A 14230-nucleotide genomic window follows, 5' to 3' on the forward strand; every position below is an offset into this window, starting at 1 on the left:
AATTGCATATCTGACCGTGTGTAAAAGTAGGCAATTGTTGGAACACAATTGAAAATATTTATTACAACATACAAATTGCAGTAAATTGGTTTTCCCCAAATTGTACAGATTCACGTAACAAATCTTACAGTAAAGTCAAATTTAAGTGCAAAATGTTTTAGCAAAAACAGTTTAGCAAAATCCCTTGTTCTTCTACAGCAAACAGTAGCCACATTAGGGTAAAAAAGAAAAGCAGTAGTTTTGTTCCCGTTCCCTTTAAACTATGTTACAGTAATAGTACAAGAAGTACAGCAGGCAGGTCATGTGACACAAAGGACCTGATCAAAGTGAATCAGTGGAAATATCTTAATATCAGCAGTTTCTTCTTGAAAATGACTGAGCAAAGAAATGTTAGGACCAGCTTTTTTTTCTTTCTTTTTTTTTTTTCAAGCATACACGGCTGCATAGGTACTGATCAGTGAGTGTTGTTGTGAGGGGGAATGTTGTGTGTGGTGCACACTCTGCTCAGGTGACAGGAGTGGCAGAGGAGATGAGAGTCCAGGGGGAAACACTGCGAACCGGGCTTATCGGAGAGCTGCTTACCACACTCCTGTGAACAGAGAGAGACACAAAGATGAACGCCAGGAAGACGTGATGTAGAAAGAAAGTATGAACCATGGTAAGACATGGGCAAAAATTGCCCTTGAAATCTGCACAATGGGGTGTTAAAATAGATGGTTAAAGATGCGGTCTGTAAAACTAAGCATCATTTGAGATGTTGAGTTTGTCCATTGTGGGCTACTGTAAAAACAAGGTTGTCCAAAATGCTCCAGATATAGATGTAAAAGGCTCATTCTGGGGTCATGAGAAACAATTCAAAATATTTTTTAATCATCGTGCACTGGTCTATCATGCAGCATTACTTGGTCCATAATTAAAGTCCTAAAATGTATGCTGATCCTCATTTAGTTAAGACTATTATGCCTTTGCAGTTGGCATTAAATGTCATTAAAATTGCTGTTTCAATTTGAAATGAAAACAATTAACAGGCACCTGTTTAAAAAAATGATTTACTACCCTGGTGTGAAGAGTTAGTGGCTGTGATTTAATGCACTCACCTCGCACTGGTAGCACTCGAAGTGATAGTCCTTGTTCATAGACACGACCCTGAGGATCTCCTCGCTGCCCTGAGACGTGGAAACGGGGGACGAATGGAGACTTAAACGCAGTTTATGGTCATCGCATTTAGTGATGAGAGGGGAAAAAGTTAAGTGAAGCGGCATAAACCCCACACACTCGTACTCACCTCGGTAGGTAAGATAGGTTGTAAACAGGCAGCACACTTGGGGGCAAAAGTCCTGCACGACGAAAAGAGAATAATTTATGTATTCACTCAGTTAACCAATAATGACATTCTTCAGATGTTCTACAAAAAACAACTGCATGTTAAAGACCCTCGGTTCACTTCTTTCTTGTACAGTGGAATTTTTCTTCTATTTTTTATTTTGTTGATGTTGCAAAAGCTTCATCTTCTTCAGAAAAAACTATATTCTCAAGTGAGGACAAAATTTAAAGACGTTCATTGACACTGGTTCTGTGGGACCCGCTGTCCTGCATGTTTAAGGTGTTTCCCTGCTACAACACACCTAAAACATGCAGGACAGTGGGCAGTTTGAAGCAGGCATGGTCAATATTTTTGCGTCCATGTGTCCAGATGTGACTGAGATGAGATGTGCGACTCACTTGTTGTAGTCTGCGACACAGTAGATGTTGCTGTGCTGGTCCACGGTGAAAGGAACTCCGTCCAGAGCCTTGGAGCACACCACGCAGCGGAAACAGCCGGGGTGGTACGAGTTTCCGAGAGCCTGCAGGATCTGAAGAGCACCAGTAAGATATTTAGACAAGTAAACACAGAATTTACTCACATGTATATAGATGTATATTTATATATACATTGCATAAAATATCCCAAAAGCACAGGGAATAATACAGAATTATAAAAGGTATATAAATGCAAATAACTACTTTTAAAAGGAGGAATCTCTTCCACTGACTATAAAATAGCTCTGCATCCAACATTTTTCAACTAACTCCGAGTCTCCAGCTTGTTTAACCACATAAACTGATCCATCTGTTGAAAACAATCACTAATTAATACAGTTTAGCACCAACATGCTTATTTTTGTTATTACTTAACAAGTGAAATTCCTACCAGTGCGTTACCATCACAAACAAGGCTATTGAGCATTAAACCATTCGCACTGAGCAGCCCATAATATTGCCTGTTCTCAGACACACTGGTGGCTCTCGTGTTTATATTATGGGTATTATGGGGTTCAAATATGGTAAAACATTTAAGCTAATCAGCACAGAGCCTTATTTCTTGATTTATCGTCCAGAAACCCAAGGCAAACATTCCACTGAGATCTGCCGTGGGAACCCAAAGAGACGCCAACAAAAAGACGTCACTAAATTTCTCTATCCTCTGGGACAAAAAGGGGGGGGCGGTCGGGGGTTGTTCTTGAAAGGAATTCAAGGCAACAGGATGCAAGTTGACTAAAAATGACCAAGGAAGTTTTTTTTACGCTGTAGTTGCGTGAATTTAAACCTAAACAAAAGAAAGTTACATTCAAACGATTGTAAAAAGACGATTTCACACAAAGCAGAATTAGCCTCTCTGCTCCAAATCTCGTGTCACCCCGCGACATTCCCGGCACGGCACGTGGATAGTAATACACACGGAGGCAACGGCGGCAACATTGCGCTAGTTAAGCGAAGCGACTTCAAAACAGGCTGGAGTACGACTCCAGGTACAAAACAAACTCCTGTTGTGAAGACTTGAGATTTATAATTTGATTGACACCACCTGTCCATCCCACTGATGGCCACTCACATGAGCTGTATTTTATTATCTTAATTCATTTAAATTAGAACATCATTTACAGAATGATCATGTTCTATTAAAGAAACTACTTAATGAGATCACTAACTCCTCAGGAATATGTAGAAGCTCATTTTCCCACAGCCTTCCAATCAAATGGAATTCTTTTTACAGCCAGCAGAGTCGCCCCCTGGTGGATAACTGCTAACTTCTAGGGCTTCACTTTTCACGCCAGAAGACTACGTCCGTTTTTATATTCGTAAAAACGGACGTAGTCTGTGTGTGTGACTTCTTCACACACACACACACACACACTCAGTCAGTGCTCACCTGTTCGAGAATAAGGTGGCCACACACGCTACACTTCTCTGCAGCTGCCTGGAATCCCGAAAACTGTAATTAAAACAAAGAGATTATCATCTGTGCTCTTATACTCTGAACACGTCTCACTCTCTTCCTGACAGGGAGTGAGTCAGAGCGTGAATGAATGAATGAATGAATGAAGTCAGTGAGGGTTTTTGTCAGTGATTAACTTTGACGACAATTTTTTTTTTTTTTTCCAACTTAAAACCAGTCATTTGGGGGCAGCTCGTCCAATGGAGGACAAAAACTGCACCTACATTTAGAGAGCAGTTTTTCTGCGGTCAATGGTTAAGCGTAGGGTTAGACGTGCAGTGCTTATGGTTCAGGTTACAGTAAGTCAGAAGGAATGTCTGTGTAATATCCTCGAATGACCAATAATGTGTTTCTGAGACTCTGTGTGTGTGTGTTGGATGACAAAACACGCCTTGACCTCAACTCTTACCATGTAATCCTCTTTACAGTACACAGAGCCACTGACATTGTAGAAGTCCTTGTTTCTCAGGGTGCGTGCTGCAGGTGGACACAGACGGCAGACAGTTGATCAAGACATTTTGGTTTAAAAGGCAACAATTTCACTTCATCACTGTGTGATTGGATGAGGCAGTGACACGTATTATTGTCTGTCTTACATGCCGCCGACTGCAATGTGTAGTACTTTTAGACAAAGTCTTGATAGATTTGCTGCTTTATCTTATTGTTGCATGAGTTTTTCAAGCTGGACGCTTAAGTTTGTGAACCGCCCACTCTTCTGCGCCAAAGTCCATAGAGAAAATCAGTGTTTTTAGCTCTCGGGGACACAGGGGCTGCTGCTCTACCGCTGCCTCATTTGATCGTTTTTGTCACTTCGATATATCGGAGCACAGGATTATAAACGTTGATGTCTCTATGGACCTTTTTGTACCTTAGTTTCCAGCACGAAAAGGCTGTATAACAGTGAGATAAACTGACAAACATATTTTTAAAATGATCACAGACCTAAGTAGGAATAAATTTTAGGTTATGTGTCTAAAATCCGTTTTTCCTCGTGTCCCTGCTGACAGCCATGTTATCACTATGAGTGTGTCAATACCTCATGTAACAACACTTAAAAAAATACTAGACCTATCCCTTTAAACCAAAAAAAACGGTGTTTAGAAAAGGTGTGGCTCTGATTTAATTTTATTCAGGTGCTTAAATTCGTCATCACTGCTTCTGTGGAGTGGGGGGGGGGACGACTCACCACAGGACACACAGGTGAAGCAGCGCGTGTGATAGAGGCTGTCCAGAGCCTGGCAGGCATTGTCTGCCCCGTACACGCCTTTCCCACACTTCACGCAGGTTCCTGTCGGCACAATGGGGGAAAACAAAATGGACACAAACATGCATTTAGTGGAAAGTAATCGCTCAGCGGCTGTTAACACTTCGTTTACGGCGCATTCCGAGAGGATGTGTCTGAAATCCAACTCCACACAAAGTGTCAACACTTGTAAATCCTCTCGTTCGCACCACCTAGGGGATTTTCACACAGTTAAAACCCAGTTGCCCGTGCCAGCCTGTTTGCGCATCCACTCAAGTGTCTCAGTTAAAGCTCTGTTATTAGAGGGAAACTCCACCGGATCTGACTTCTTGGCAGCCACAGAAAATAGACTACTCTTTCTTCTTGAGAGTTTTAATGAGGACGTTCCTTTAAATTTCATCCTTGCACCCCACAACTGCGGCAATTTGGAGATTAAACAAGACTTATCTTAATGTTAGGAACTTAAAATACCTCAGGAAACAACAAGCAGTAGTAAATTACAATGGAAAACTATTTTTCTCCATTTATTTCAATGGAGCAGATGCTTAGTTGTCACTTTCGCCCCTTGTGAGGTTTTTCACGACATTACAGTGAGGAACAAGACAATAAACATTTCTGTGTAGTAGAGACTGAAACATGCTGGCACTTAATGTAAAGTGGAAAAAGTGGTGGTGGTCCAACCGACTGCGTTTCTGTGATCTATTTAAAGGGCCTGTGTGTGTGTTTAATTCCCCCTTTTTAATGTGGCTGAGGAACTACCGCACAAATCCAGAATTCTTACACACTTGGACAGTCCCTTCGATATTTAGGAACAGGCGTCGCTCTCTGCCAAAGCCAGAAACCAGAGGCTCGAGACTCAAACTTCAGTTTTTAAATATAGCGTCTGAAGCAACCACATGCATAAAGGAACAAGGAGGCTTTTAAGGTTCAAAAATCAGAGAATATTTAAGAATAAATATAACATTTTGTGTGCACCACTTATTTATTTTGGCTTTGTGGGACAAAACGCCAGTTCTCTACAGATAAAATTATATATATGTATATAAAATTTCTTTTATCAAGGTGGTGTTTTTCTCGTGTTGTTGTTGTATTGAGAGTGTGTGTGTGTGTGTGTGTGTGTGTGTGCGTCAGCTGAGTTCTGAGCGTCTGTCTTGACAGCGTCTGATTCCTTCCTAATGGCTGAGAGAACTACAGTATTGTATGTCGCCTCCGGGCGCACATACCTGAGAAGAGAAAACAGGCTGCAGCACACCGCCCCTGCACACACTGAGGCAGCATTACACACACACACACACACACACATGCGTGAGTCACACACACACACAGACACACAGACACACACTGCGTTACTGTGGCCTGAAGTCACTCTGGGGAAACACACCCTGCCGTAGAGAAACAATACACACACATTCATACAGCCACCAATGCTGCGCCATCAAACACACCGTCCTCCCGACTTACTTCTGTGACTCACCCCAATGGTCAGTGTTGTGTGTACAGACTATAGAAGCATGGAACTTTGTGTTACAACGGAATTTTGCAGCTTAAGAGCCTTGTGGCTACGCTGCATTCGCCTACTACGAGCACCACACTGTGGAACTGCATACAGATATGAAGTGAATGAATCATTGTTTTGAAATCAAAATATCAGTTTGAAAGCTGCATTTAAATCATTCTGGTGTTTTTGACTAATCTATGCCATATTTCCGGAAATGATATCTTACGGTGCTCACGCTAATATGACATTATAAAATATACCATATACCGCATTACCACAGCCATACTTAATTGAAGCTTGACTTCAAAAAAAATTTATTGTAATTTCAAAATCGAACGATTAACCTCATATCATTGTTAGAATGTATTCCTTTCCTTTAATTTCTAAGCAATTAAAATGTTTAAAAGGTCCAGTGTGCAAGAACGATACTACAGACTGTAGCAAATGATAACCCTGTCACAGGAAACTACAGTGGCCTTCACATACCAAAAAAGGACGTCGCTTGTCTTTGTTTGCGGTGTAAGCTTCTGCTTTGATACAAAATGTTTGTTCCGACTGGTGTAGAAACAAGGTGGTGTCCTCTGTAAAGCTAGTCCCTTACCTAAATACATATAAAAGGCTTATTCCAAGGCTACAAAACAATTTTTTTAAATTATAATTATGGATTATGGATATTCAATTTCTGCCAATAACCCCTCCTAAATGTAAATAAAACCCTTAAGACGCTGGTCCTTTAATGGGGCTCTCTTTATTTCTTTTTCTACACATCTACTTGTCTCAATTGGTATCTGAGGCCTCAGCACATTTATGCCTTGCATGCTACAATCCTACATGTCTCTGCAGGTCCCAAAGCACCAATCATCCATCCATCCTTCTATATACTCTTTGAACTATTAATCTGCCCATCCATCCTTGCATCCAGCTCCACAGCCCTTTCATTTGCAGAGAAACCTGTGATCTGACACCAGGCAGCAGAGAGGGAGAGAACAATAATAACACGCTGAGGGCGGATGCTGGGCGACACAGTGGTCCACCATGAATGCACAGGATGCCATGCATGTTCGGTGACAGCACTGGCTCAAATTAGGGATGTTATTGTACAATTTGAGTTAAATGCAGCCTTGTTCAACCTTTCTCCTGTCCTTCTCTCTGAAAATAACAGTTAAAAAGAAAGGATCTCACCAAAGTATTCCTGGCGGTTCTCCACACCCTCTCTTCCAGCTCCGACTCCTGGGTCTTCCTGAGGTTTCAGCGGTCCCCCGGCCGAGGAAGGACCCACGGTTGCTGCGCTCGGTTTGGAAAGAACAGTTGAGGTTAGAGCCTGCTCTTTCAGCATCAGGCCAGGAGCCATCAGCCTTTCACCTTCAAGTGCTGCATCTCTCAGAAGAAGCCGGGTGAGCTCTTCCTGGTACCGGGTGCCTGGCAGGTCTGAGTAACGGGCCCTCTCTCCCATTACACCCCCATCTTTGCCCCTTACTCCCACCTGCTGTTCATCCCACCATTCTGGGCTGCCCTGGTAGCACACTGCTCCTGGACTACCAAGAGCTGGAGGGTAGGAGTGTCGACTATCATTGGCCCCTGGACGCAGGCCTTCCTCTAGGTACTGAGCCCAGGCCTCCACTGGGGTCACTCCAGATCTTCCTGGAGCACCATAACCAGCCACTGAGCCACCTGTCTGAATGCAGGGGGACTGCTGCTGCGGAGGGAGGCCTCCAGAGGCAGAGTAGCGGGAGTCATAGCCCAGGCTGATGCCACTGGTGCGGTTGCTGCTACAGCGGCTCCCCATGGGGCTCCCGCCTCCTCCACCACTAGCCGTGCTGGAGGCAAAGCTGGACCTGGGACTGACCAGCACCGACTCCTGGAGGCTGAACGACGAGCATGGGCTCACGGTCGGGCCTGGCGGGTAAAAGAAGCTTCCTCCTAAGCCTCCTCCCATCATGTCAGATGGACGATGTGGTGGGTGAGAGAGTGATGCAGGCCTGGTGCTCTCCCACAGTTCACTACCTGTGCTCCGGCGTTTGTAGAACAGAGCCTCCTGAAGAGAGAGGCGCTTGTGCCTCTCAGGCTCTGGGAGGTAGCCTTGCTCAGCCAGACCCCTTGGGTTTGAACCATAGCCTGTGGTGGTGGGGTACGGTGGAGGGACGGAGAGAGGTGGTGGCTGGGATAGGAGCTGTTGCCGTCTGACCAGCTGCTGGAGCTCCAGAGAGTAGCGCCGTTGGTTGAGGGACGTCTTGGAGCCAAGTGGGTCACACTCGGGGCCCAGACCTGATTCACGCCGCATGTGGGAATCCACACCTTCCCCCAGGTAACATGAAGCTCGCTGTTGGGGGGAGCGACGCCTCAGTGGTGCCAAGGTGGAGGGGTGAAGTGGCTGCTCACTGTCTGAGGGTATGGCGCCCACTGTGGAGGAAGTCTGTGGTGTGGTGAGGAGCTGAGAGGGTGGCATTCCCATGCCGCCTCCTCCTCCTCCTCCTCCTCCTCTCCCACTCGCTGGCACACATGCCTCACTTGTGGTTACAGGGGCAAGCGAGAACTGGCCAGGTCTGGAGGGCGAGGCTGAGGGAGCTGGTGGCAGACCGCTACCCCCACCACTGCCGCCTCCAGAAACGCCAGCATTGGCATTGCTGTTATTTGCGTTGCTGGCAGAGTCTTGTTTTTTCTTGGAACTGTTGAATTTCACACTGCCAGAGTCAGTTAGCTTTAACTTCCCCAATAACTTGCTTATCGGCCTGTCCATGGTGAAGCCTTGTCGTGTTTGTGTGTTGTTGTTTTTTTAAATACCTGTCTGGGCAAAGTCAAGTCCTTGAAGCTTCACGTCTGAAGTTACAGATTGATGTGGTCAAATACAGTGTGGTTACATGTACAGCAGAACAAAGCTTCGAAATGTCAGCTTTCAAATTGTAAAATAGGAAGTTAAAATAAAAACTGGCCTTAATCAACATAACCCAAAGCGAAAAGATAAGTAGGACCACTTCTATTTACACACACAATAAATACAAAACATATAAATAAGACTTCAAATAGACATTTCAGGGTGGTTACATGACTAAAGTCCACTGAGTCATCTGGTTCGCCTTTATGTGGGGAATCCACAGGCACAGGTAAAATGTGGTGAGACAGTCCATTAGATTATTAGATTATGACAAACAGTTCACCTCAATTCCAGGCCAGGAAATGAGAGGAAACATGGATCCAGGACCCTTGAGTGTGACCTATGGTCGCGGAGGGCCTCCTTTGTGGACCCTCATGTGGCTCCACATCTGCATCCTCTCTCAGTCTGAGCTCTTCTCCAGTAAAAGTAGTTTTTTTTAATGTGGTAATCCAGTGTGAAGTGGTGCGCGTTTGAAGTTTCCTTTTTTTCTTTTTTCTTTTTTTAAGAAAGGACACAAAGCAGGGAAGTTCAGCAGGATGCAGGCTGTGGCATCAGCACTTCATGTGGGCTCCAGTGTAGACAAGAAAGAAAGAGTAAATCCGTTTGCTTGCATGTAGTTCACTCACAAGACTTTCCCCATTCATCTCCGGGGGGTGAATTTTAAAACAAAACGAGCAACTTTTGTCTGTGGCGACAGGAAACACAAACGTACACACTCTCCCTCAGTCCGTTCGTCCGTTCGCTGTTTTTATCATTCCCATTCTCAAAGACATACCGGATCCAGCTTGAAATAGTAGCGGAGAAGTTTAAAAATACAGACGGAAATCCTGAGTGAGAGCCCGGTGCTCCGCTACTTTGCTGTCCCGGCGGAGCGGTGCCTTTACTAACCGAGCCTCCGGAGATAAATAAAAAATCCCTCCCCGTGTGCACTGCACGGTCGACAACTTTGTCTCTTTCTTTCTTCCCCCTGAATAATTACTTACCTCCCCCCTCTGCTTCTTTTTCGAGACAGCGTCGAGTTAAAGTGGGGGAGCAAGCTACTTCCGGTACCATCTTTTCAAAATAATAGTGGTTCCTGACGACCATTTACCTCAATTTTGTCTCAACTTCCCCAAAACTCGAAAGAGGCCCCTAAAGACCCCAAAATGGGTTTACACAACTAATTTGTTGAGTATTTTAGTCAACAGGCCACCTACATTATGTAGTCCCAGTTTTACAGATAATCACTTTAAAGCCACCCACTTTTTTTTAGGTTGTGTTAAAATTGTGTGTAAAACCATACATTCAGAAATTTTAGTTCACATTATTATTTTATAATATCAAATTAGTAATTATGTAAACCAGTTTTGGTTAAGTGACACCACAAATAACATCTTTTAAAAAATATGACATGGTTAAAAAAAATCTCTCTAAAACATTTTGAACTGTACAGTGTACAGTTTATAGTTTATTTCAGACAATGTACAGGTCTTACCTACCAGTCAGGGTAACAGACTTAATAGTACATTTATTTCATTGTATTTTAAGAATGTTGAATGCTTACAGATGGACAAAAGGCTAATTTGTTTGGAAGTGTATGAGGGTCACATAGGATTTTAAAGTAAAAAAATATAACAGTAAAAGAAAAAATGAAAGAATTCTTTTTTTCCTCATAATTCTGATTTGATTCTTTTTTCTCCTTTTTTTTTTTACATGTGGCCCTAATACTCTCCTGTAAATTTGTTAGGACTTCCACGCTGTTTTTCTGCTTGTGCTTTATTGTGAAAGTGCACTGTGTGTGCGTGCATGTGTGTTTGTGTGTGTGCGCATGCAGCTTGACCCATGTGTGCTCCTTTATCAGTGAGCAGCGGCGGCTCGTTTCCTCTGCAGCCCGGAACACCTTTCCACCAGACATGACTGTTTCGTCATTCATACGCAAAACTCCTCAGAGCTGGAGGCGCCCCCTCCTCCAAAGACCTGCTCCTCACCAACAATAATAACCAAAAGTGCTCTGATATTCACTGTGGGAACTTGTAGTTCCATTTAAAAACAAAACAAAATGAATGTGTCTCAATTTCACCACCCACAGGCTTCCACTGAGGTCATGTCTGAAGTATTTTTGGTGTCAAATGTGAGGGTTTGTCAGTGGAAGTGGACTGTCTGGAAGGTTTTATTTTAAAATGATATGCTTTAAATGAATACGGCTACAAATATATGTACCAAACAAGTAAAAATACCAAGTTTAAACATCAAAAAGTTACTTGAAGTGTATGAAGTTCTCTTTTCTGTTAGTTTGTTTGTTCTTGGTCTTTTTTTGGCAGTTGTAATGCTTCAAAATATGTCATCCATTACAAATAGCACACTTTATGTCAGTGTCCTCAAACTCAAAGTGACCTGGGGGCCAGTGAACTTCTAGTCTGGTCAGTGAAAAAAACGTGTGGGAAAATGATCTGTTTAGTGATTAGAAATTAAAATGATATCTTGGTAATTCATTTAAAAATGATATAGTAATTAGACTGCAGATTCAATATTTTCAATTCAAAATATATCATCAGCTTGTTAAATGGGACACATTAATGAACCCCCACCAACAACATACACACCTACATTGTTACATAATAATAAACTGATTTAGTGACCAAAAAAGAGTGACATAAAATATCCATACTCTTTTCTCACTTCTCTATAAAATAGATACATGTCTACAAATATATCTATATATATGTCCATGTATAACTGCTTATCCAAAATCCATGTTTCAACAAAAGTAAAAATTAAAATAATATATAAACAACGATCCCGAATTGATTTACAATTTTTTTTACATGAAACAATGTACTGTTTAATAGCATATATGTATAGATATACACATATATATAATCATTATTTATTCCCTATAAAAACATTTCTATTCATACAGGCGTACATAATACCAAGCTAAATGTAAAATGCATTGCTTTTGCCTACACGTTGTTTTTTTTGTTGTTGTTAAAACTGTCTGAAAAAGCCGCCGTGGGCACTACTTTGTTGAACCAGCAGCCTGTGGAATGCGCGGAGGGGCACGGCGCGGTGATGTGGCTGGTGGTGGTGGATTTTTGTGCGGTGTCTGTGTTCTCCAAGGACGATACAGAGTAAACATCCCGCTACTATTTCAGGACTGACCGGCGTGAGTCAGTCAGTGCTGCTGCTGCTGCTGATGATGATGATGATGATGACTCCGGCCGTTTTTGTGGCAGTTAACGGCTACAACAGAACACACACATAGATAAAACACCGCTGCTAACATTGTGTTTGACTGTTTGCCCTTGCGTGTTTGTGTGGGCTCTATCTGCCCCGGAGCCCCACTCCTCTCAGCTCCACATGAAGCCTGTTTAATGGCCCCTGCGGTTCACAGCAGCAGCAGCAGAAGCAGAAGCAGCAGCAGAAGCAGCAGCAGCAGCAGCAGCAGAGTCTCTAAACTCTAAAAGTGCCTGCGAGTGGCAACATGTCTGAAAAGCCAACAGAGAAATTCTTCTGGGCTTAGTGTCGCAGCAGTTCACACAAAAACAACACTTTGAAGAGCTGCCTTTTCTCCTCCTGCTGAATACAGTTATGATCGTTTTACTACATCTTTCCCCCTGTCTGTATTTGTGGCATTATTCCTTTAAAGCTAGTGTTTTCCAAACTTAACTAAATAGGTATAATGTGTATATGTATAAATAATAAAATATGAGCCACCATCACACATGCTGGTTTTTGCACCTTTCTTTAATAACATTATTGATGTTTTCTTTGTTCCTCTTTAAAGTGTGAACACTTTCTTTCAGTCAAGATAAGTTATTGATAAGTTGATAAGTTCCTTTATTTTGTAACACAGTTTCAGGTTACATTTACCGATTCACAGTGTTGTAATGTAGCAACGTACAAATACTAATTGTACAAAATTCATGTATCTACCAACTTTTACTTTTCCCCTAACTATCTTTGTTACTCGTAACAACCAAATAAAATCAGTAGAAGAAGAGTTGGTAATGGTCTGATAATAGTCTTGATGAGCTGCTTAACACTACAGTTTTACATTCACACGTCTTTCATAACCATTAACAGGCTGCAACATGGGTTAAGTGTCTTGCTCAAGGACGCATATGCTGTAGACTAGCAGAGCCAGGAATTGAACCCACAGCTTTCCAGTTGCTTGCCCCACCACTGGCTTAATCCTAACTCATGACTCCTGACTTTTAATACTTTTACTTCTAAAACTTAAGTACATTTTATATCATAAAATGACTTTTGATACTTACGTACAGTAAATGTAATTTACTTTAAGACGTTTACTTAAATAATATTATAAAAAGTGACCTCAACTTCTACCAAAGTCATTTTCTGGTAAGATGCTTGTCCTTTTAAGGTACTTTATACAAGACTGCTGATGCAGCAGCAAACTGTTTTAAAGGTCCAGTGTGTAAAATGTTGAAATTATTTTTAATTGGCAGAAATTGGCAGAAGATAAAAATAATTATTATACTTGTATGATTTGACCAATATGTTTTTAACAGAAGTCCACAATGGACAAACTAAACATCTAGTTCTCCATAGGTTCTCCAACACACTCGGTCTGACTAAGACAGGAAACTGGACAATTTGGAGAAAATCGATTTATTTGCTGTGTCCATTTGGCTCGCCTCCCTAAGTGGTGTTTATACGGTTTATACGTCATGTCCTTCTACTTCTGGGTCAAAGACTGCAGAGGAAATGTTGGTGTATGCGCAGAACACGTCTGACTCCAGTCTGACTAAGCGTATACATGCAGGAGAATTTGGACTATGAATCGCATTATCCAGTATATGTTAATCTGACTAAGACTAGCTCAATATTAGTCACTGTGTCCTTTATGTACCAGAACTTTTTATTTATTAATGTACATGTAAAATGTGTATTCTACTTTTTTTTTATTTTAAAGTGATTGTACACGTATTCAAACATACATACTGTATGGGTAGTATACTAAAATACTGCCAAATAAACCGACCTGAATGTTCCACACATGACCTTTAATGGGTCAAGAGTCAAAAAAGTTGCATAATCACTCACTGCTCATGTGATAAAAACATGTTTTTCTCAAAAATACCAAGATGACCCTAATGATATTATTGTATAATTATGACATGACAGAACGCATCCATAACATGTTATATACGATATATGAGGTGTTTGAATGGTAAAACCATCACGAATATGGTTTAGCTCTTTGATGATGTACTTGAAAAATGTACATTAAAAATAATAATACCTAAAAAGATAATAAGTCTATAGATTTTAAAAAAAGAAGAAAGAATTAATAGCTTTAGAGATTAATAGCCTTAAGTGAGGCGGTTCGTTTTCACAGATAGTCAAAATAAAGTG

At 41.9% G+C, this 14230-nt stretch overlaps 1 protein-coding gene across 2 annotated transcripts; it reads right to left on the reverse strand.

Moving 5' to 3' along the window:
* Positions 1–43: 43 nt before the first annotated feature.
* ajuba (ajuba LIM protein) lies at positions 44–9851 on the reverse strand. Of its 2 annotated transcripts, XM_058624128.1 has the most exons (9): positions 7360–9851; positions 7180–7281; positions 4443–4544; positions 3666–3733; positions 3191–3253; positions 1723–1853; positions 1286–1337; positions 1098–1166; positions 44–589 (listed from the first exon to the last, which is right to left on the reverse strand). In XM_058624128.1, exons 1-9 carry the CDS (start codon positions 8732–8734, stop codon positions 455–457), a joined length of 2097 nt encoding a protein of 698 aa, XP_058480111.1. In that variant the 5' UTR covers positions 8735–9851; the 3' UTR covers positions 44–454. The 2 variants fall into 2 exon arrangements, with proteins under 2 accessions (XP_058480111.1, XP_058480110.1); XM_058624127.1 differs by having other exon boundaries at positions 7180–9851.
* Positions 9852–14230: the final 4379 nt, after the last annotated feature.

Source organism: Solea solea, chromosome 3 (assembly GCF_958295425.1).
Source record: "Solea solea chromosome 3, fSolSol10.1, whole genome shotgun sequence".
NCBI lineage: Eukaryota > Metazoa > Chordata > Actinopteri > Pleuronectiformes > Soleidae > Solea > Solea solea.